At 42.2% G+C, this 23,802-nt stretch overlaps 1 protein-coding gene across 4 annotated transcripts; it reads left to right on the top strand.

Annotated features, from left to right (window-relative positions):
- The first annotated feature begins 8,565 nt into the window (after positions 1 to 8,565).
- LOC147251007 (cell adhesion molecule DSCAML1-like) lies at positions 8,566 to 22,523 on the top strand. Of its 4 annotated transcripts, none has more exons than XM_086221495.1 (14): positions 8,566 to 8,614; positions 11,028 to 11,135; positions 17,606 to 17,734; positions 17,828 to 17,995; positions 18,087 to 18,157; positions 18,972 to 19,218; positions 19,308 to 19,391; positions 19,489 to 19,551; positions 19,770 to 19,898; positions 19,994 to 20,158; positions 21,195 to 21,241; positions 21,341 to 21,443; positions 21,523 to 21,553; positions 21,645 to 22,523. In XM_086221495.1, exons 1-14 carry the CDS (start codon positions 8,587 to 8,589, stop codon positions 21,700 to 21,702), a joined length of 1,431 nt encoding a protein of 476 aa, XP_086077621.1. In that variant the 5' UTR covers positions 8,566 to 8,586; the 3' UTR covers positions 21,703 to 22,523. The 4 variants fall into 4 exon arrangements, with proteins under 4 accessions (XP_086077621.1, XP_086077620.1, XP_086077619.1 ...); XM_086221494.1 differs by lacking the exon at positions 8,566 to 8,614 and adding an exon at positions 9,448 to 9,733; XM_086221492.1 differs by lacking the exons at positions 8,566 to 8,614; positions 11,028 to 11,135 and adding exons at positions 16,665 to 16,919; positions 16,997 to 17,335 and having other exon boundaries at positions 21,645 to 22,519.
- The last annotated feature ends 1,279 nt before the right edge of the window (positions 22,524 to 23,802 follow it).

Below are 23,802 nucleotides of genomic sequence, written 5' to 3'. Positions count from 1 at the left end.
TTGCCTTAAACTTTAACTGAAGAGCAGAATTTTAAAATGTGTGAGTGGTTTGGAGTCATCCTCGCCCCCTGAAACCTGCAAATTTCAACTGCATCTTTGGGGTTATTGAAGAATCGTGTATATTTCCCTTGAAAATTCCCTCTGATATCTAGAATTTGTTTTTTTTTTTTAATGTATTTCTCTGCATGTATTTCCTCAGTCTTCCTCTTGTGTAACAACACTATTTCACACAATGTCAAACAAGATAAAAAAAACTAAACACGGATGTTCCCCAGTTACAGTAAATAAGTCAGCACACAATATACACAATACATTAAAAACAACATATCTGGTATTTGCTTTTGCAGTAAGCGTTTTTCACTGGCATCACAGCAGGCACTAAATCAATACTGGAGAGAGATTTAGCATTTCGAGCTGCAACTCACTGGGCTGGCTGCTGCTCTTAAGATAGCAGGATGCAAGCTTGAGAGTTTTCTTGGATTGCTAAGAACCGTGGGTCACCCAAGACCACCGGAGGCTAAGTTTAACTTGGCTTGTAGGCAGTGAAACTTTTCAGTGGTTTACACCATCAATAATTTACCACGTAAACTCCTGACAGGAACAAAAAATACATTTAAAAAAATTCAATATTGAAAAGCAATTCAAGGGAATTTCCATAAAGAAGTATTTTTCCACTGATACAGAGATACAAAGAAGGAAAAAAAAGGCTTTTATCTTGTTAATAATATTGAATGGACTTTTACTGTATGGTTTATTCGGTATAAAGTGTTGAATAATCTATTCTGATCCATTTAGCTGTCATAACTTCCTCGCGGTTCTGTACATGAACGAACATCTGCTGATGAAAACGTGAAATGGATTCTAATCTCTTGTGTTTACACCTGGTTTGAAACGCTGGAAAAAGCAGAGAAAACGTTGTTGTTTTTTTACATTACTGGAGAAACATTGATGAGATACTGTTTCAACAAAGGAAAGATATTTTTTGAAGATCTTTACTAAGTGAAGTAATTCTACAAGATGAGGAGGGGACAGTAACCTGTAAGGCAGCTGCTTTCCTGAGATCATGTGACCTCACCCCAAACCGTCTTACGTGTGTGCCAACCGGAACAGCCAGCAGAACATAGGCCTGGTTTGAAAATGTTGAACTTTCTTACCATAAAATCACCCTTTCACCATATTGCTCTTTTGGCAAGCAAACCCACACTTGTTTGGGTTGCCATGGTGACAGGCATCCTTGACTTGATGTTTGAAAAGAAGCTCTGTTGAGCTCCCTGTGTTTGTCAGACCGTTGATTTCAAACGTCAACGAGCTTTTCTGCAGCATCAGTGGGTCTTTGAATTCTGGCGAGTCAATTATACCAACTTAATTAATCTTCTTTTAATGTTGAATCTGTGTAGCATCCAAACAAATGTACATATGACAATACATCTGAGTCTTTGATGGGAAAGTGCTTTGTCGACTAAATTAGGTTATGAGACGTCAGAGGATGAAAAAAGATCATGAGCAGGGAACGGGCTGCCATTTACTATTCATTTGATTTTTAATGACTAAAACCAATACAATTTTTATGTATTTTTTTGCTGCCATCCATCCGTCTGGCAGTCCTTACACTGCATCCTGGAGCCATTAACAACTTAGGGCCATGCAGTCATTAGCGCCTCACACACACACACACACACACACGCTGGACCCTCATACGTATGTGGAAGCACAGCTGCGATCTTCTCTCCGTGTTAATTACTGTCAGAGAATAATGCCGACAAGTGTTTGTGGTGTTTCCTGCCTGTTTGCTTGTTCCACCCAGACTCACAGAGCTCTCGGGGAGGCTGTTCCCATGCCGCCGGCGCCTCGCCATATCATCCGTCATGTTCTCCTCTGTTGTGTGTTGCTTTGACAGCGAGAGGGCCATAGATTTGCAGCATTACCTTATCACAGTCTGACTATATCTGCTCTAAAAATGAAGGCTTGTCAGTGGGGAGAAAAATGTTGAACATTTTTACATTTTGACATTTCCCAGACAGCCTTGTATGTGAAAGTACCAAATGGCAGTACTCCATTTACCGCATTATTGGTCACTTAACATCCATGTACATTTTGTTTCTACGTAAATAGTCATCAGTCATCATTATGGCAGGGGGCTTATTGGCAGTTAAGACCGTGATTTTGCTATGTTCTATACTTTAGTGTAATGAACGAGTGTAAACAGTAGTTAAGATACCTGAGGAGAAAATAGTCCCAGCTAAATGGAAACGGTCTGGTAGCGATACCGAGCCCAATCCCACGCCCGACTTGATGAAGAAAACCTACACATACATAGCCTATAATGGTTGCGGCTGTCAAATTTTATTCTACGTTGTGAAAAGTTCACGTTCTAACCCTGGTAACCTGTTCCGAATGTAGACTGATGTTTCAATAAGCTCCTCATCTCATACCAGCAGAGGGCGCCCTCAAACTTCACTCCCAGTTTAACCTGTTGCCCTTTGACCTATCAGTAAAATAAGATTGTTGATGTCAAGTTGTCCTGTTACGAAACAAGAGGATGCTGGGGAGCAGAGCCGGCACCGAAACATCTGAGAAACGGCAAAGTTTCGTAATTTCTACCTCCCTAAATGATAAAGCATTTCTACAAGCTGCCAGAAAACACACTGTGCTTCAATAGATAATTCCATTAACTTTAAATCAAGGACTTATTTTCCCGTCTATTGGGATTAGTTAATAACGCCAAAAATGGTTGGAATTGGTTCAATATTGCTCAAAAATGCTGAAACATTATGGAAAGGATCCAAACAGAAAGGTTTTTTTGGCATCCTCACTCAATCGGATCAATTAATTAACTCATTTTATTTGAAACCTTTAAACATGGAAAAATTGCATCCAGCTATAAAAACACTGTGATCGACCCCCCCAAACAACCTTTCTGGCTCCACATCTGTCAATAATACAACAGCTGGGGTGAGCATCCTTCAGTCAGTAGGACACGTTGCAAACTCGCTGCTCAAAGCCAAATCTGTAGTCCAAAAATGTTCCGAGCAGAAACACACCGTGTTTATAGTCCTAACTGATTAAAGAGTCCCAGACAAGAGTTACTGCTGCCTCACAGCAAACGCCTCAGCCAGAGTTAACAACAATAGAAGCTTACACAATCTCCCTAATTCACAGCCACCCCCCCCCCTTCTGCTCTCATTGGCAGCGCTGTTTATGAAGAGGAAGAAGGTGAAAAAACACAAAGCGCAGTTGAGTGATGACTGATGTTAAAAATGAAAAGCGGGAGACTTGAGGGATTTTCTGTGTAAATTGTTCATGTAGCAACGACAAACTGGTTAAAAAAACTTTTCTTCTAATGACTATTTAATATCTACAGCCGTAAACAGCCTGATGAATGCATAATTGAAATATACTCAGGGGTGATGTTGTCTTTGCTTCATCACGAGATGTGAGAAAAAACAAAACAAAACGAAAAAAATGAGAACGAAACATAGATGTCACATTAAAAAGCTTCCTGCCTCCGCGAGCAAACTTTTTCCTCCAGCATCTCTGTAGTTTTCTTTTTTTTTAACCTAATTGAAATGCCAAAGATGTCTGGGAGAAACTGAGACCCAGGGCCGAGCGAGCTGCATAGTTGCAGCTACAGTGTCTCCAAGGAGACTGCAGCGTGATTACAAAGAAGTGTTTCCATGTTTCTAGTCCGTCCGGGCGCAGCACAATGTAGCAGAGGTGTGAGCCCCGGTTTTGCAATTCCGGAGAAATTCCACTGATGGGCCAGTCACTCCTGAACAGCACTTGACTTGACTTGAAGCCCATGAACCAAAGAGCCGGAGACCATAGAACAGAGAGAGAGAGAGAGAGTGTGTGTGTGAGAGAGAGAGAGAGAGAGAGAGAGAGAGAGAGAGAGAGAGAGAGCTGCCACTGATACTTAAGAGTCTGATCAACGTCCCTGCGCTTGGCCGGATGGAAGGTTTAAATCACTTTGCTGCAGTAAAATATTCAAGTACTTTTTCAAGTCTTCGAATCTGTAAATACCAGTTGCCTGCTATTCAAACAAACATCTCCTGCTTCTTGCATGTTAAGGTGCTGATATTTAGAAGCGCAGCAACAAAATACTTGTTTACAACCCAACGAGCGGAGTGACCTGCATTAAATGAATACAGAAACGCCCATGAATATGGTGCTTTTAAATATGGGAGGCATTTAAATCAATGTGAAATGTCACATCCTGTTATTTACTCTGACCCTGACCCTCCGTCTGAGTCAGCCTGGATTTAATCATATCAAGATATATCAGCGTCTAGAGGTCGTGGAGAGCCACCCACCGTTCTCTGTTCGCATTCTTGTGTCCGTCAGGTGTTTTCAGCATCATACATCGGCAAGGAGATAAATCAGCTTCCTTCAGTCTCAAACCAAGACCCAATCAGAGAAAAAGAAAAGTGAGCCACTGTCAATACCAGCCTGTCGCCCACGGTCACTCCTAAACCATGTTCAAGTGATGATAGTGCACAACAACAAAAGATAAGAAGATAGATAAGAACTAAAACTGAGCAAAATCCTAAAATGTTACTGTGGCACATGACACAAACGGCCTGTGTCTGAAGCTACGTTTGCGCTACGTGACTTGCTGTGGGGGGGTGGGGGTGGGGGGGGTTATACATTACAAGCACATTACCCAGGGAGAGTCCCTGGAGTTCTTTGTTCGCTGACTTATTTTGGTGTGAGCCAATAAAAAAAAAATTTAAAAAAAGGAAAAGAAAGTGGTAGCAAGAATGGATTGGATTGTTTTCAACGTGATGACTAGTTTACAGCCGCTGGCCTCGAAGCTCAACCACACTGCAGATGCACATATCGAAGCAGATGACCCATCCTGCAGGTCGCAACCCCCCCCCGACACGCACTTTTGACACTATAACCTAAATGTCCGGAGATCTTCACGTAGCAGAGCACTCTTTGATGTGTGGAATGTCACTTCTGCCCTTTCAGGTTAATTCTTTTTCTTCCACTGACTTGGTTTCCTCTCTCCAGCTCCTTGTTGTGTTTGTGCAATCGGGACAGTGTGTTTCCTTCCCGTCTTTGTCCAGGTTCCCCATATGAACCCAATAAACAGCAATCACTGGCTGAAGATGGATGATGTACCCAGTAGACGCACTGGCCGACAAGGAAGAAGAAATGACTGTGTGAAAATTCCAGGAATTCCCAGAGAAGGTAAATTAGTCCGAGCAGAGATTCTTTCAGTGACCCCCGACTGTACCGCGGCAGCACCGACGGAGACGTGAAAACTGACATAACATTAAACATTGGTGACATTTGAGGGGCATTTTAAATCACTGGGAAATGTCACATCCTAATATTTATTCTAAAAAAAGATCCTGAAAGACATTACTCTTGGTTTAAAAACCTTACTGAGCCAGCCTGGATTTAATCCCTGTCAAGAAGCAGCAGTGTCTGGAGGTCGGCTGAAACCACCCACCATCCTACGCTGCTTGATTTCGCTCTGCGGATTTTTTTTTTTTTTTTCCAGTCGGGTCTTTTCAGCATCTTATATATTTGGAAAGAGATAAATCGGCTTCCCTCTGTCTTGAACAAAGGCTCAATCAGAGACCAGTGAATAGCTGCTGCCCCTCCTCTTCTGGTCTTTGTCTGTTAACGCATTTACTGACTGGACGATTTTTTTTTTTTTATTGACAAGGTCAAACCAGGCTGCTCACACCTTTGGCAGCAGTGACCACGACACTTATAGCACATTTTTCTGCTGTTTTCCACCATCCAGTAACTTAGTGAGGAGTACAGAGGAGCTGCTGTAGGGTCAAGTTGGCCATAATCATTATCATTCTGTCACATGATAAAACTGACGAAGCTAACAAGTTAAAATTACCTGCTGGCACAAAAACCCCCAAAATAATGCAAATAGAAAGTTATGGCCCCCTTATTTTCTGATGGTTTAACAAGGATAATGCTACAGGCAATGTTGCAGGTTGTTCAGTAGTTTTCTGGAGATCCGTGCATCCATCCGTCTGTCCATATCCAACATGAGGTGGTGGAGGTAGCAGCTCCAGCAGGGAACCCAATCCTCCCTTTCTGTGGCCACGCCGGCGTGGGGACATAGTCTGTCTACCTGGTCCTCAGTCCGCCCTGTGGCCCCCTCCCAGCTGAACGTGCCTGGACCACCTCCTGAGGGAGGCGCCCAGGTGGCATCCTGGCCTGATGACCGAAGCACCTCAAGTGACTCCTTTTGACCAAGAGGAGCAGCGGTGCTATGATGTGTCCCTCACGACGACTCTCACCTCAGCCACCCTCCAGAGGAAACCCATTTCAGCTGCTTGCATTCAATGTCTTGTTCTGGGAGAGGGACACAGGCTGACCTGTCGATTGAGAGCTTGTCCTTCTGGCAAAGATTGAAAATTTTGACAAAAAAAGCTTCTTCAATGATGGAGAGTTCTGGTCTCAGAACTGAGCTGAAACAGCGATGTTATTTACGCTGCCTTGAGTCTCTATGTTGTTGTGTAAATTAAAGCGAGACATTTGATTATTTTTTTCTTCCTTATAAACAAACCAACTGCTGAACAATAAATGCTGCTCCCTCATCTCGGTGTGGATGCCTCATCCCACGCAATTCTTTACAATTTTAACCTGCCAAAGATCATGTGACCTTTTGACCCCTGCACCATGGTATCAACCAACCTGATGCCTGCAAAAGACCATCCAGGCTTGGTCCTCATGTGGCTTTATTATGTGTGATACGCAGCACGACTTATTTGCAGTGTTTTTGTGTTTAAACGCATGCACAGATGGAGTGGAGACTTTCTCATGGCCCTTGACTCTGGCTGTGTTGAGTGCTGAGGACTTGTGGCCTTGGGTTGATTCACAGTATTGTAGCTGTGCCTGGCTTTGTCTGCCTGGGACGTATCGACAGGAAAAAACACTCGGCTAGAGGCTGCAGGGATTAAGGCAATAGCCAAGAAGATTTGAACTTCTAACCTGCACTTTATTAACCTCTCTGCCCTGGCTCATGTAGCTTTGTATCGCCGTCTTTCACTATGAAGCACAATAAAACTGGAAGATGGAGGCTCAGCTATCACAAACCTGTACAAAAAAACTATCAGTCCAAACATTTTTGGATCTCTACCACAAAGAGATCGTTCCCATACTGGTCCCTCACTCATGTCCTCACATGGTTTTCTCAGCATCTCTCGGTGCTGTGCTGGTAGCAGGGGTGGCCGGGCCATGTGAGAAATGAAAAGAGGACTTTGTTTCCCAGCGGAGCAGAGGAGTTGGATCTGGATCAGCCTTGGGTCAGAAGAGCTTCTTCTCTTCTGTGCATCCCTAATCATCTTTCCTTTAAGGGCATGTTTATGTTTGCACATTTTTCCCCAACGATTGTGCCGACGGAGAGTGAACTCATGAGAATGCTGTTGGTTACGTAGCTTCATATCCTCTCTCTGTGCACTCTTCCTCACTCTGAGCGGACATGCCGGGACTCTCGGGTGCACTACCTTTCCTACTTTGAGACTTTTTCGTTTGCAACGAAGCACCCTGGTCCACTTGCAAGTCTTTGATTCAGAAAATTTTAATGTGAAAAATTTAATCTCTGATAATGACGCTGTCTAAGATTGAAGGGATTCATGGCAGCGTCCCAGCACACTGGGGGCTGGGAGAGAAGAATGAACGCTGGGAATATTCTGAGTTTAATGACAAACCTTTGTGAGGAGGTAATTAAGAGAACAGATATATTTGGATCTCCACGTGCTGTGCCAGTTTCTTCATTCTTACTTCCATCTCATCTTTCTTTGCTCTCCTTCCTTCCTGTTTCCTTAAACATGCTCTCTAATCCTCTTTCACACATCCATTCAATTCTTGCTTCAGTCTCTTGCCTTTATTTCCCTTTTTTTCACCCATATTCAGTTCTGTGTCTTCCAGGAGTGCTCGGAGGTGTTTCCGGTCCCAAACTCCCCCCTGAGCTCTGCTCTCCCTGGTGGGATATTAATAGGAGAGAGGAGGGGGACATTGAGACACACTCTCAGATTGGATGAGGGTGGGAAATAAGTGGGGAAAGGGCCGGGGATCCACAATCGTAGGGAGCGGCAGCTATAAATCCATCATGTATGAATCATGTGCACACGCACGCAGACATACACACTCAGATCAGCTCTTGAGGCACAAATAAGGAATAAACACAGCGAGACTGACAGTAAGAAAAGTACACGAAATTCAATCAGATCGAGTTTTAGACAGAAACTGAACGATTTTAACGCAGGCAATAATTTCTAATTTACTAAATCCCACAAAAAAATGAGTCTGTTTTAAAGCTAATTATCCTATTATTTACAGTTGCTTATGACTAAATTTACATTTGGATGCAAACTTGGTAAATATCAGTTCCCACCTTATTGGGGTTATTCTCTGGGGTCCAAGATTACACCTGCACATAACTGCGGCCAGCTGAGGAACTATATCTCTTAAGATCAGCGAGGAAAAACATTTCCAGGGGTGTTTGCAATGGCCGAGACTTGAATATCAGGAGGAAAAACATACACTCCAGCAGCCGAGAGGTGTTTTTTCTGTTTTTTTTTTATGTTATCTCGCTGACGGCGATGACAAATGGAGGCAACACAAGCTGTCATCAAAGGTGAGGAGAGAAAAATACCGCAACCAAGAAGTGAATGGGGCAACTTGAACCTAGGAATAAGCAGAGGTTTTTGTGATTCTTTTTATTTAAATGCTAAATAATAATGCTGATCAGACATCACATATCTGTGTCCCTCTTAAACCTGATGGGTGCAGTGGTACACACGTGGTGGAAGGGGGTGTACGGACATCTTGGTTGTCCTATATTCTCTCTCGCAGGAGTTTTGCGTCTCACCCGACACACTCATTTACCGAGTGGAGGTCATTTGATGGTTAGTTTGGCGGCTCAGCATATTTGTGCTCTGAAAGTATAAGAATGGATTTTCTGGTGTCAGCAATATTGCAAATCAATGCTCTCTGCGGTCCGACCGCTGTGACGTATCACCTTTGGAGTCCTTGACAAAGAATGAATCTATGACATACGTCTTATGTAAGTGTGTAATTCTTCTTCTTCTTCATTGATTGAACATCTCTCGGAGATGAAATGAAGATCAGCCTTTCATGTGTGCAGTTGTGATCCAGAAATAAAGGCCGAGCACGCAGACAGCGACACAGACTCTGACCTCCGCAGTCTCACTTCTTCATTTCTGTTTGGTCCTGAGTTTATCAGACATCAGCATAAGTCACTCAGGAAAAGATTTGTCAGCGCTCCCTCTTTGGCTGCCGACCAAACCAGTTTTTCAGCTCTAAAAGCCATTTTTAAACCTTTATCTGCACAGTGGTTTGACAAAGGCTCAGATTTGAACCCAAATAGGAAATCAGAGTAAACAATACTCCCTTCAGACGACGGCACTGTTTAACCTTGTAACCACGAGGGTTTATGGTGGGAACAATGGGCTTAGAGGTCCTGCACACTAACATTTATCTAAGAAAAATAACACCGCAGGAAGATACGACAGATCATAATTGGTTATTTGAGCGAGAGACACCCACCACCACCAGCACCACCACCCTTTTTAAAAAGTTAACCACAGATAGACCTCAGAGTTTAACAGTGAAGGAGAGTCTGACAGTGACGAAACACAGGAGGTCAGTGTGGGAGGAGGTGGACAGTGATCAACGGAGAACCGTAGAAGCTCAATGGCGTTGACAAGTGGAGGTGGAGACAGATCTGACAGAGGTGAGCCGAGGGCAGATAAATGCTGGCAAAGACAAAATATTATTCTTCGGTTGGTCTGGTGTCCTCATGTACACTCACAGACTTTTATTCCTTAAAATGCTTCCAAAACGAGGGTAAAAGGGCACTCACACAGCATCATGTCCACCAGACTGAAATTGATACATTTGGTTAGTTTTTTATTTAGTCTGGTTTGGTTTCAAACAAATGCATAAATTCAAGTAGATACAGTTTTTAAAAAAATCCATTTGCTGAGGGGCCCCAGCTCTCAGGAGTTTGGCTCAGATGTCCAGCAAACATGGACGTCAGCAGTTAGTCCAAGTTGTCATGAGACCTGTTGTTTTTTCATAATCCACTGCATTCCGTTTGACTCTTGCAAGTGGGTCAGACCAGGATCTAATTGGGCTCTCACTGAAACTGAATCACTCCAGAGTTTGCTTGGAATTGGACCAAGAACACTTGAGAGAGGTGATCTTGGTCTGACTGTACAGGTCTGCACCAGAGTACGATTACTGTTTTTAAAAGCTCCCTGATGAACCTTTTGATTCAATTGCTGGAGTTTCAATGTGTCTTAAAATGCAGATGCAGGGCAGACACAAGGCAAATTGAAGACTGTTCTTGAAGTATTTGAAGTACACGTGGTGTATCTGAATAGCCCCTAGACACGCAGCCTGAAGGGCCCCCCTGCTGGGGGAAATGTTTGATACAAAAACGTTTTTGAGTGAATTTCCTTTCAAGTAAAATCTAATGCATGTAAAACCTAAACTAACGAGTCATGTACCAATATACACTCTTATCATATTATGTAATAAGTTACCAGTCTTCACTATTCAAAGAAAATCAGGGAAATCTGTCCCTGTCTTTTTACTGCTAAATTATGATTTTATTCTGGATTAATGAGACTAATTTATCACCCAGAGAAACAAAGCAGAATTGTGTGAAAGTGTCTTTTAACTGTTTGCTTTGATATGTTGTGATGCAATAATTTAACTTTTTAGCAAGAATGAAAACAGTTTAAGATCATCACAACTGGGTACCTCAGTTCAAGAAACATTGAAAATTGCTTTCTCTGATTATACAATTCTCGTTCGTATGTCATTCGAAATTTCACGTCGTGTTTTCTTGTTTTTATTTTGTTCTTTGTGTTTTTTATGTAACAATGATAAAGTCATTGTGAGCATTTCGATAGAAGAAGGTTGTGAGTTTTCATTCAAACTGTCTCTCAGGCTCTGAGGGTTAGCTAACGGTAACGTTAGCTACATTAGCGTCTCTGTTTTCATCTCTGACTGATCTGCAGGCTGCGGCACTCCCTCCCTCTCTGCTCCAACTTTCCTCTTTATTCTACCATCCATCTTCAAGTGCTGCAGAAGCCTGGCTGGCTTCCTCGCTTCTACTGACCGTTCAGGTATTCATTAAAGCTTTTACAACTCTCACAATAAACTGTAATGTTTTTTGCTGCAGCCTGTAAGCTGGTCACACTTGTAAAATGCTATCAATACGAACACTCACACAAAGAGATAAAAATAACCCAACAACAAACATCTGCTGAAGATAAAGACCTCCTGTTCTTTGACTTGTTCTATTAGAAAGAACCTGAACATAAACTGGAAACTGAGCCTTCCTGAAACCTTTTAAAATGTCTCCTAAACCTAATCAGATCTTGTAGAGAGACCTTATTAATTCTGAGATTGAGTGAGGGAAGGTTGACCAGAGAGGTTTAACAGGAGGTCAAACGAACCAAACTGAGTAAGGTAAGGTCTGACAAGCATCACTGGGATTGAATGGGGACTCATCCAGGATCAGCAGGGAGAACTCTTCCTCAAAACAACCAGTCGCTGCCAAATTACGACAAAAAAACCTCCAGTGTTAACTACTGCTACGCTGGTGCCGCTGAAGACAGATGAGAAGTTTAATGATCCCTGGGGGGTTCAGTCCAAAAATGTTTGAGTCTTTAAGCAGTGAAGAGGATTGTAAAAGCCCAGAATGACATAATTGATTTTCTCTTTTTTTAAGACCTCAGTGGGAAATACTGCTTATGTCAGTATATAACACCTACATATTCATGGTATTTCATCACTTAGTGTCTTATTTTGGGGGTGTGTGTGTGTGTGTGGGGGGGGGGGGGGTTACCTTTGCCAGGGAGCTAATGGGATCACCAGCAATGGTTTGTCTGCTCAAGCTGCGTAAATCAAAAAGATGCGGATGGTTTCAGTTGAGATTTTGTTGGATAATAGAATTTCAGGAACAGTCTATTCGATTTTGGAATTAATCCTCATCCGGCCTTGGCAGTGGTGTGTGCACTCACTGTTTGATTGATCTTTGCGCAGGTTTATTATAATAAACTTGTGGTCATCCCGCAAGGAATGAGATTTAAAAAGAAAAAAAAAAATCAAATATAGCCAAAATTTATTTTTTTTAAGTTACGGAAATTTGCTTGAAATACGTGACAACTGTAGAATAAGTTTGAAATAATGTTGACGTGCTGTTAAAACATGTAGCTTGTCACTAATTTTAGTATGTGATGAGATAAGCTGGTGCATTTTGGTGTGGGTTCATCAGTTTATTTTCATGTGTAAACGGACGTTTTAGATAAAGTTCGGCCATTAAAAGTTTACTTGCTTAACCCTGACATGTGAACCCCAAATGTAAATATGACCCAGGAGCTTGTTGAACTGTTCTGAGTTGTGTCCTAATATTCATGAACAGGAAGTTGAAACCTCACGATACATGAGCTGAATGTGTGTGTGTGTGTGAGTGTGTTTGTGTGTGGTGGTAGTGATTGATTGTAACCTCTCTTCAGGACACTGTTATATAAAAGCCTACACACACACACACACACAAACACGTGTGTTTATTTTTTTCCTCTTTCCTGACCCAAGGTGAGTCGATATTTTGTGCTTTTTGTTGTTGTTGTTGTTGTCTTGCTTCTGCGGGCCCGTGGGTGCAGAGCAGTGTGGATGCCTTTGAAGGCTTCACGTTTTTGATGGACAATTGCAACGTGCCTTGATCAACTCCTGCCCTCCACTACACACTCAGGATATTCCTAGATGGACAGTGACACTTTGACGCACAAACTCATGGCACTCAGGTTTGGCATGAAGGAAAGTACTGAATTTCAAAAACATCCTCTCCTCCACGGACGGCCGCGGCATCGAGCTCTCAGGATGGATCAATAACTAGAATCTAAGACGTGGTGGAAGGTAAAGGTCGTCCACATCGTTCAGTGGGATTATTTATTCAGTATTATGTGTTGTTTTTCTTGCAAGATTCTGCAAAACCACCTGTTTCCTGTCTTTGGATTATCCGCTTTCCAGACACAGTCTTTATGATATGTCAGTAAACCCAGGAACTAATGAATTAGATCAATTAATTATAGAAAGAACAACTACAGTTGATGCAATTAATCGCTCCCTTGCCGCTTATGTAAAAATAGAATGTCAGGTACCGCACATGACGTCACCACAGTAGTATATGTTTATTAAATCACGCTGATCAACCGATCACGTTGTGAGATTTTTACGACCTGTGTTATGACTGGCTTGTTTTAGCGTGAGGGCCATCGCTGCCTGTGAAAAGTGAAAATTCTGAATGAATATAAATTAAAAAGAAAAAAAAAATCCACCTCTTCATTTGCTCACACGCCTTCTAAAATGTATTTGGATTTGAGCAATTTAAATGTTTGTCCTGGACAAAATGGAAATATGCGATGAATTTGATTGTTTTTAAAACACTTTTAAGCCTTAATCATGTTTAAAAGTGAAAATACGGACCATTTTAAGCCTCAAACTTCTTACAGTCTGGTGATGTACAGCTTACTCTTACGTGAGTGTTTTCAACGTCTGAATGTGAAAGAGGATGTAATCAGTTACAGCTGACGCCGTGGGTTTATTCATCTATAATCCAGGCTCTGGCACCAATAACCCTCTTAAAGAACGTGTTTTCTAAATAAATAGGCGTCGTCTCTTCAGGGAGGAAGAATACAGTGAGATATACGATCAACTTAATGTAACTGTGCAGGAATGCGAGCCTAAAGCTGGCTGTGAGATACAGTGAGTACAAAGCAATATTTCAGTTTCCGACATAGATGTATTTCAGTTTTATGGAAAAAATTTGAGACTATGAGGCGTTTATCATTCGCTGTGCGATGTGCTTGGTTTTCATTGCAGTTGAAATTCAAAGCCTTCCTGGGAGTGGGGAACATTGGCAGGGCAGCATCTATTTTCCTCCTGAACCACAATCATAATCCTCGTCTTTATTCTCCCCAAGTGTGATGTATGGATTATTGCTGGTGACTCACTCTGATTAATTTGACACGTTAAAAGTATTGAACAGTTAAAGATACGGAGCTGGTCTTGCTGTTTGAGAATATTAATGTTATTGAAGGTTAAAAACAATGCTGTAAATATTACGCAACTGCAATTTTGTGCCCTTATATGGGCATACTGTAGAGAGGCGCGCAAAACCAGTTATTTTTCTTTTTAAAAAAATGTCTCCTGACATGAAGTGTGTGTTGTACAATATGGTGGATACAGAACGTATAAAATCAGCCAAACGATACAACGGTGGTCAGCGTTACAAAAGTGTGTGAAAAAGTTTCCGTCATGACATTTGTTGGCTCTTGTGTTTAATTTATTTATGTTTTCTCACTTGCAGAGAAACCTTTTTAAATCTGTTAATCAGAAAAACAAATGTCAGGTCCTCCAGAGCAGCGGCAGCAGCTCACAGGGTCGCGTTCCTCTCAGAGGAGGGGGCCAAATGGGTCTGAGAATAGATGAATGAATTCTCTTTTCTTTTATTTCTTTCCACTTTACTTGGCAAAATGGACACAATGCCCCCTACTGGACGTGCTGCAGTATGACTAAAACAGGTGGAGGAGATTTTATCAGGAATACATTCATATATGTTTTCACCTCCACACAAATAGGTGTTTCCACCATATTTTTCCCTCTTTGTGATAAAAATCACAATTTTTAAACTTGCATGTCTCAACCAAGGTTGTCGGGGGGGGGGGGGGGTCAACTCAGACAAATATGCAGTGATGATAATCTGCTTTCCTTTTCGACCCGTTTTGTTCGGTTTCAGTCTGAAGCGATTACCTGTGAACAAATATGATTAAGAAAAACTTTGTGCTCCACTTTGAAAAAGGTTTGTGCCACAGCTCCTGTTTAATCAGGGTTTTGTTTAAATTTTTTTTTTTTTTTTTTAGATTATATAAGGGATAAATATGGTGAATTCTGCTTTGTTTTTGATTTTTTTTTTTAATCTGGGAAGATTTAGCTGTACAATGTTGTGAAAGCATTTGTATCTCTGTTGACCTCAATTTAATACGGAAGTTGAAGAAAATCCGCTACAAATGATGTGTATGTATGTTTGTTTGTTTTTTAAAAAGTTGGTCATCCAAATGAAAACTTAGTTTCTTAACTTAGAAGAATTTGAGTGACAACACATAAACACAAGGTGACTAAACTAAACTCTACCAGGCTTTATGTATTTTCTTTCCGTTCACTCTAAACTGGAGCAGTTTTTTTTATGTTTGTAGCTTTTTACCAGTGTTCATTTCCCCGTTAAGAGCTGAAGTGTAAATATTTGTCAACGACGCTCTCAAATTTCTCCGTGTACATCGAGCCTAAAACTCAGTAAACGAAAGATTAAAACTAAACCGAACTTTAGTCGAGAGATGAAGCTTATAAATAGATCCAATTAACAGCATCTCACGCTGGTTAAAACGAGGCCAAAAATAATCCTGCTGTTCTTAGATTAAGATTAACAACTGAAATGAGGCCTTGTGATGAAAACCAGCACAGTTGGAAAAGTGACAAAAATGAACTGGACTTTATATTTGAACTTCACCACGGAGGGAAATATTGCAGTTTTTACCCCACTATACTTGTAGTGTAGTTAGTTACTCTGCAGATGGTCCAGTATTGCCTCCTTGAGTAAAGGATCACAATTTTTTTAAAAAATGTTTGCATCCTGTATCTAATTAAATTGGGCTGCACGGTGGTGCAGTGGTTCGCACTGCGGCCTCACAGCAAGAAGGTTCCGAGTTCGAGTCCCGGCTCGGGCGCGGGATCTTTCTGTGTGGAGCCTCCATGTTCTCCCTGTTCCTGTGTGGGTTCTCTCTGGTACTCCAGCTTCCTCCCACAGTCCAAAGACATCAAGAGGGGACGAGGCTGATTGATACTCTAAATTGACCGTAGGTGTGACTGTGAGTGTGAATGGTTGTCTGTCTCGATGGACTGGTGACCTGTCCAGGGTGAACCCCACCTCTCGCCCGTAGATGCTGGGATAGGCTCCAGCCCCCCCACGACCCTTACTAGTAAGGAATAAGCGGAAGACGACGATGGATCTAATTAAGTTAACATGGAAAATAGATTTTGAAGACAGGTTTTTGAATCTGTAAGTTCCGCACGTTCCCCTGGGAGAGCTCTAAGAGGAAGTCGTGTCCTGAGTTTCTTCACATCTAAAACGTTTACTCAGCAGTCTAAGACAGATACTAAAGTCCATTAACCCCCAGATAACCAGACTCTCTGTTTTTGTCTTTGACAGAATAAGAATGAAGGGGGGGGGGGGGTTCCAAATATCTAAAATGTATTGTTTAAAACTGGTTTACTTGTATCCGGTCTATTTTGAGTGGGTGTCTGGAAAATTTCATTCAGTCTCAAATACTTTCCCAGAGTTCAAAACAAATGTTTCAAGTGCAAAAATGACTGCTGACGGACAAAGTTGGCAATGTTTTAAATCCTTTCAGATAACAAGGTTGTACCAGTCGATTGATAAAACCCGTGGCTTCATTATCGGCTGCTGTACGCGTTTGTGAATCACTGACCCTTCAGTTCCACATTCCTCGTTGGCTACTAACGATCATATTGTAAGAGACATTTGTTGAGAGGGCGTTTTGTTGATAACCTTGATTCATCAACTTGAAACAATTTGTCACGACGAGGAACCAAAACCTCAGAAAGGGAAACTGACCTCTTGTGTGTCCCTCCACCCCTGCCGAATTGTTTACACATCATGAACAAAGTCATGTGATTCAGAAACTTTTCAAGTCTGGAAGCACACTGCGGTTTGGCTCAGTGTCGCGCAGCAGGTGGATCCCTCGACTGGCCGTGTCTCCGTTTTAGGATGATTTTATTTGTCAGCAGACAGCTGCGTTTCTGTTGCACTCTTCTTTGTCTGCTGCGTGGTAAGAGACCGCGATCGTGCTCAAGTACTTCAACTGATGCTTCCGTTCTTTATCGACCGACTTTTCTTGCTTTTCAGGCTGCGTTGCTGCAGCAAAGGTGGAAGCACACGTTGGCGATGATGTCACGTTAGCGTGCAAATATGATGCTCTGTACTATGGTAAGCTGTTTGCATGCTGGGGCCGGGGGGCCATCCCCAGCAGAGGATGTGCCAATCAAGTGATCAGGTCAGATGGAGGATCGGTGGTCAGCAGGCTGTCCGAGCGTTATCTGCTCATGGGTAAAATCGCTGAGGGGGATGTCTCGCTGACCATCAGGCAGGCGCAGGAGAGTGACTCAGGGATGTACGGCTGCCGCGTGGAGGTCCCCGGCTGGTTTAATGATAAGAAACACCAGCTGACTCTGACCGTGGTACCAGGTGAGACCGGCGATATTAAACTCTCTTGGAGGAGAGAAAAGAAAACATCAGTCATCACATTTGGAGCGCAGCTGCTTTTCTTTTTAATTCCCTGATAATTCGAACTTATGCAGTTTTCATTTTTGAATGATTTTTAAAGATATTAACAAAAAGATGGTTTCCACGGGACGAAGATTAGGATTTGAGAGGCTGCAAATAAAATAAAAGATGAGTTGATTATGTAAAGTTTGTTGTTTACAACCCATTACCGAACACTTCTTCCTCTTTTAGTGTGTCCCAACCCCCTGAGGGCGGAGGTGCACGAGGTGAGGGAGAGGACCGTCACTGTGGGGTGGACTCCTGTGTTTGATGGCGGCAGACCCATCACTCACTATCAGATCGACCTCAAGAGCAAACAGGGTAGATTATCATTCCAAATCAGCTTCGTTGTTACTGGTTGGATCACTTTGCCCCGTGCGTGGCTCTTATTACGCGTACCTGTCTGCCGCGCAGCACTCTGGGATACGGCGGTGAAAACTGACTTGGCGAATGCTGACCTGACTCAGGTGACTCTGGTGGATCTGCGTCCAGCTAAGAGCTACAACATCCGCATGTTTGCCGTCAACAGTCAGGGCGCGAGCAACGCCAGTAATGTTCTTTCCTTTACAACCAAAGAAGCAGGTAGCATCATTTCCTCTTCCATTCAGAATTACTAAAGATTCTAAGTAGCGACAGTAAGATATTGTGATATCTGGACCTCTACTACCTTTAGCGCCTGAAGGCCCGCCCCTGGACATGCGCCTCGAAGCTCTCACTTCTCAAAGTATCAAGGTCACATGGAAGGTAGAGTTGCAATTTTATCAAAATGTCTGAGCATCAATTTTAGAAAATCTTTTACATGTTTACAAAAAAGAGAGAGATACTGAATTATGTGTATAACACCACTCGGTCCATGTGACTTTAAATGTGATATTTACACACTGAAGGTACTTCCTACTCCAGTCACGCAAACATTATATTTTCTATAGACTAATAATAATAATAATAATTGAAGTGATAATGATATTACAGGAAGTATATTTAAAATGAACGATGAACTGATTAAGCAGTTCATCAGCCGACAGAAAATGATTTAGTAACTATTTTGAAAGTTATTCTTGGTTGTTTTCATTCATAAAAACATTTCACAGCTCCACCGTCGTTGATGTGATGATCGTCTGCTTTCTAGTCCTTCACTGTAGAATTTTTTTATTTCATTCTCAATACGTCGGAATTTCAACTAGGAGTCGGAAGAAATAAACGTTTTATTTCATACGTTTTTTTCTTAAAATTATTATCTCGAATTTTTTCAAACCAAACTATGGTTAAATTCAAAGAAGAAAGATAAGCTGATTAATCTTTGCATGATTGACACAAAACAGTCATGATCAACTTTGCATTCAACTACATAAACGTCCCCATTTCATGTGAGCGAGCGGTCATAGTGTCCAGGCACTTCCATGATTATACACGTGTACATCAGGTGAAACTGTTTCAGTGCTTTCACCTGGAACAGGGAACTTTCACCGTGTGATGTTAGTTCTTAAGCAAGGGATTTGCATATGTGCTCCACCGCCGTCACGCCTTTATTAAAGATTCATTGTTTTCTCTTGACTAGCCTCCGAGGGCTGAGCTCAGAAACGGGGTTCTGCGGAGTTACAGCATCAGCTACAGAGAGTACGACCCTGCAGGCAGACACTTCAAACGGTGGCAGCACCAAACTGTGACAGCCACTCAGGAACTAGAAAGCATCGTTCTGAGCCATCTGAAGCCCGCTACCAAGTACGGTGTTCTTATACAGGCCAAAACAAATGCAGGGGTGGGACCTGCCTCCACCGCGCCCCTTTGCTCCACTCTGGATGAGGGTAAGGCTCGGAAGACAAGATGAATTCTGGTTATCATTGTAATGACAGATACTGTATGTTTGGGAAATGTCTTCTTTTCTACTTTTAAGCTCATAAAACGTCAACACCAGCAACTAGTCTGGTTACGTCCTCTGTCACCTCGTTGATAGAAGACACCTCAAATGTCATTGCGGGTACAGTGAAATTCCATACAACAAATATAGGCTTTGTTTATGATTTCACATTTTAATCTCTGACTAGAACTTTTTTTTTTCCCCACTCTGACCCAAGTTCACACAACTGCTGTTCCTTGGAGCGCAGCATGGGAAGGAAGCACGACAAGCTCCTCCTCAGGTACAGTGTGGGTGAGGTTTTAGCCTCTTGTGGATTGACTAAACTCTTTTGAGGGGAGACAGAATGTATGATGATCCTGATCCAAGGAAGCTGAAAATCTCTCTCACACACACACACACACACACACACACACACACACACACAGACACACACCTGCGTGGAAATCCAGAACATCAGTGATTTTTCTTTGCTAAAGCTGTCTTCTATGTGTCTCTTAGTTGGCCCGGATCCCCCAGCAGTTGAGATAAAGGAGGTCAAAGATAATATAATTTCCCTTGTTTGGACTCCTGGGTCAGACCGAGGCAGCCCAATTACTGGCTACTTCCTGGAGTATAAAGCTGTGAACGGTAAGAGAGACATCAAGTTAAGTAAAAAACAAAACTGTCTGCAGGATTCAATCCATGAATGGAGATTTTCCTTCATCGCTAACCCCCCCCCCCAGCCTCTTGGGACTATAGAAAGATGGTTGTAGACTTCAGCCCCAACAGGACAAAAGCAACGATAATCGAGATGAATCCCTCAACTTACAACATCCGCATGTTCGCCAAAAACAGTCTGGGCACCAGTAGAGCCAGCAATGTCCTCACCTTCAGGACTGAAGAAACAGGTACTCTGTTTTTTTGAATCCTCAGTTTTATATGTGTGTTGTTGTGATGCATCATGGAGGCGATACCAGTGTTGCGTACATGCAGGTTTACTGCTAAAATCGGCTTTTTCTCATCACCTTTAGATCCTCTTTGACTCTCTTGACCCCGCCTACTACAGAGTGGGATACTAGACAGAATTTAGAGTCGTTTTTTTAATATATATATATATATATATATATATATATATATATATATATATACCATCATGTAACAACATTTGATCTTATGACGCTGTACAAGGTCAAGAACCAAACTCTCCTATTTATTTTAAGAGACCCAGGACTCAACAGAGAGAGAGAGAGAGAGAGAGAGAGAGAGAGAGACTTAGATACACAACTAAAAACAATAACATTCATATCAGCTATAGAACTCAAGACGTGACTACTAATAATTGGATCTATTAATGACTGTGAAAGTCCTGTAAGCAGCAGAAACCATGATTGTATGCTGACATAACCACAGATCCTCATGCCACAGGAGAAATATTGTAAAAAGCGTTGTACCTGAACACGCAGACGCCCTCATATTCAGGCGTAAACAATGAAACGAGCTGTGATACGTGTCTGTGACACAGTTGTATGAGCAAAGAGGTAGTGATCTTACCACTTCTAAGCCCGAGGGAACCTACTTCTAGTCTTCTCACCTTCCGTAAAGATTCAACATAACAAAAAGGTGCAGGTGAATGAGACGTTGCTTGCTTGACCCTGAGGTCCATTCAGTCAATCTTTGACTAGATCACAAATCATGCTCCTAAACCCACGGCGTCTCAAAATATCATTCTCAGAGAAGAAATATGAAAACAGTCTTCTAGACTCTAGATCATTCTGCACACTTAAGCAGCTCGTACATTCAACTGCGGAAACAAGAAGAAGAAAAAGAAGGAGGAGAAGAAGAAGAAAAAGAGGGAAGAGGAGAGAAAGAACCCAGGGTGAGGGACTGTAAAATTATGAGCATTCTCAGAACTTCCTCTTGCTGCTTCCCTTTGCGGTGTCACAGGTCATCAGAGGGACATTTTCTCTACCACGCCATCAATTCACGCCACTGTAAGTGTGACAGCCTCCAATAATCACTAACAAACAAACACGCAACACTGACTTGCAGCTGTGAGATATGAATGAGCTGACGTCTCCTCCGTCGTGTAGGTGACCGTTAGGGAGAGCCAGGGTGGTCGCCTCGTTGCCATCGTGGTTCCAGTGGTGCTGCTCGTATTGATCGTCGCCATGGTAATGCCCTGGCAGCTGCGACGTGAGTACAGGTAACGGTGTTGCTTCAGTTCAAGGCCAAAAGCAGGCTCTTATCTGTGTCTCTGCTTCTCTCTTCGCAGGGATACAACAGAAAAAAGGCAGCCTGAGCTTGTGAGTGGTTGCACTATTTACAGGATGGTGTTAGTTTTTACTCACAGCAGTTAAAATCAGTCTGATGGATTTTCCTCTCCCGCGCCTGCAGGTGGATGGCCAGAGGAGCTGTACGTTACACAGGCTCTCAGCCGCTACAAGAGCTGTGAGACACTTTTAGGAAATATTTCAAATCTTTGCAAAAAGATGAATTTCTCTATTAGGAAAGAAGCCAAATCTTGTAGAATCTTCTTTGAAAAACTTGAATTAACATTGCTTTTTTTTTTAACGCAATAAGATTTAAACGGTATTAAAATGTTGCAATTTGACTGGTTTTCTTTTATCTTTAACAATATATTTAATGATCCGATTCATCGGATGTTGGTTCTTTTTTTTTTTTAACTTCCCGACACACGTGTGATAGTTTGTTTTCCGCTCTTGACAATAAACCTTCACAGTCATGTTTATGTGCATTTATAACCTTTTTGATTTTGTTTTAAAGTTCTTTTTAACCTTTGCGAAAGTGAAGGATTTCCGTCCTTTATTGTAATCAGTGCTCCACAGAGAGTGTGTGTTCCTATTAATGAACCATTCAAACCTCACATACAAGACAACATTCTGTTTGGGTATTCAATTTAAAATAGCAACATGAATCTTGAATGACTAAAAACGACAGAATGTTCTGTTACAATCGATTTTAAAACAACAAAATAAATACATTTGAACCAGTTGAGATCCATCGTTGAAAAAGAACTACAATTACGCAGGCAACATTTAATTATAGTCACTTACAATCTTCTGGTATCCACCGGCAACCACAAGAGGGCGCTACAGTTCCACCAGTGATTTCCAGCTCGATCATATTTTCCCCTCCTCGTTTGTCCTCGGGGGCAGACGCTGCAGCCAGCTGGATTTACATCCATCTGTCCTGCAAATCTCTTAATTGTCTGAGGAGATTTGATCCCTCTTTGGGGCAGCTGCTTGTGAGGGGAGTCCCCCACTAATGGGTGATCATAGGGGGTGGGTGGGGTGGGAGTTGGAGGCACAGGGTACAAAGATCGATGTTTGTATGTGTTCATATGTGAAACAACTTGTGTATGAATGAATGGGGGCTTAAAAAGCCCATTTGTTTCCTGTCTGACTTGTTTGGATGTGTTTTTTTAAACGGGGAAGTTGTTGTATTTGTTTACTGAAGTCTTGCACTTCCTGAGATATTGACTAATTTTCTTTACTGTGGTGTAAATATTGCTTGATTATTGGTTTGCAGAGGTAAACCAGCATGGACTGAGACTTGCTGACAGTCAAAGCCACAGTAAACCGTGTGATTGTGGCCTGTAAACAGAGCTCCACCACATCCCTCCACCACAAGAACTTCCTCTCATCTCTGGACCCTTCACTTCCACTGTCCACTGCCCTTCTCTTTCGACTTTTTTCCCCTTCTGCCTCCTCACTCAGGCTCAGCTTACTCAAACGCCCTCTTGCTCTGGTGTTTTTCCTCCACACATCTCCCTTCCGCTCTCCTTTTATTCATCTTACTTACAAAAAATTGGGATGCAATTTTGGATGACTTTGATTAGGAAATATGGAGTCTGAGATTTAAGAAACACCTAAGTGGTGCACACGGGAATTGAGACTTGACTTTGTCTTTGGGGCTCGTGAACAATTTTATTTTGGAACAAAAAAATAAATGCTGATAAAATGTACGAAGCACCTGTCATCCAAATAGAAGAGTCACTACTTGATGCAAAAGCGCTGATGTTAGCAAACATGTTTAAAGTTAGCTCAGTTGCACCTGCTGTACGTTAGCTTGCAACTAGCTTTGTGGGATGCTAACTTGATTAGATTGGTGTTATGTTTCCATGATGACTATAATTCTGTCAGGTCCATTCACGTCAAGTAACACAAGAGATGATAATGAGCTTGATTTGTTTATTATAGTACAAATTGGCCGTACGGCTCTGTTCAGAGGAGTCCCCTGATAATTTTTCATGAGCACCCTGAAACGGGACCAGCAGCATGAGGGAAGGTTCTCCCAGTTTTAAACGGAAGAGCAATTATACCCCCATGAACAGAGAAGCAACATGACATGAAACGATCTATGCCATGTTATACACAACAAGGTGGAGCTGGGGGGTAGCAAGTTGCGAGCAGGAGCAACTGTAGCAGCAGACAGAGCAGCATGAACCAGAAGCTAGCAGTGGTGAGTTGAGGCTGGGTGCCATTTAAGTTTGAGAGGGGCCAATCAGAAGCGAGGGATTTGATCAGTTGAT

Source organism: Aulostomus chinensis, chromosome 13 (assembly GCF_037954235.1).
Source record: "Aulostomus chinensis isolate RoL2024-O1b breed Wild chromosome 13, RoL_Achi_v1.0, whole genome shotgun sequence".
NCBI classification, from domain to species: Eukaryota; Metazoa; Chordata; class Actinopteri; order Syngnathiformes; family Aulostomidae; genus Aulostomus; species Aulostomus chinensis.
This window is presented reverse-complemented; position numbering and strand designations above follow the sequence as displayed.

Bases quoted from the DNA above. Each gene is read 5' to 3' on its own strand.
- LOC147251007 (XM_086221492.1), top strand. From the start codon at position 16,859: ATGATTTTATTTGTCAGCAGACAGCTGCGTTTCTGTTGCACTCTTCTT. The intron at 16,920-16,996 runs GTAAGAGACCGC...CTTGCTTTTCAG, and splicing joins TCTTCTTTGTCTGCTGCGTG to GCTGCGTTGCTGCAGCAAAG. The intron at 21,444-21,522 runs GTGAGTACAGGT...CTCTCTTCGCAG, and splicing joins AATGCCCTGGCAGCTGCGAC to GGATACAACAGAAAAAAGGC.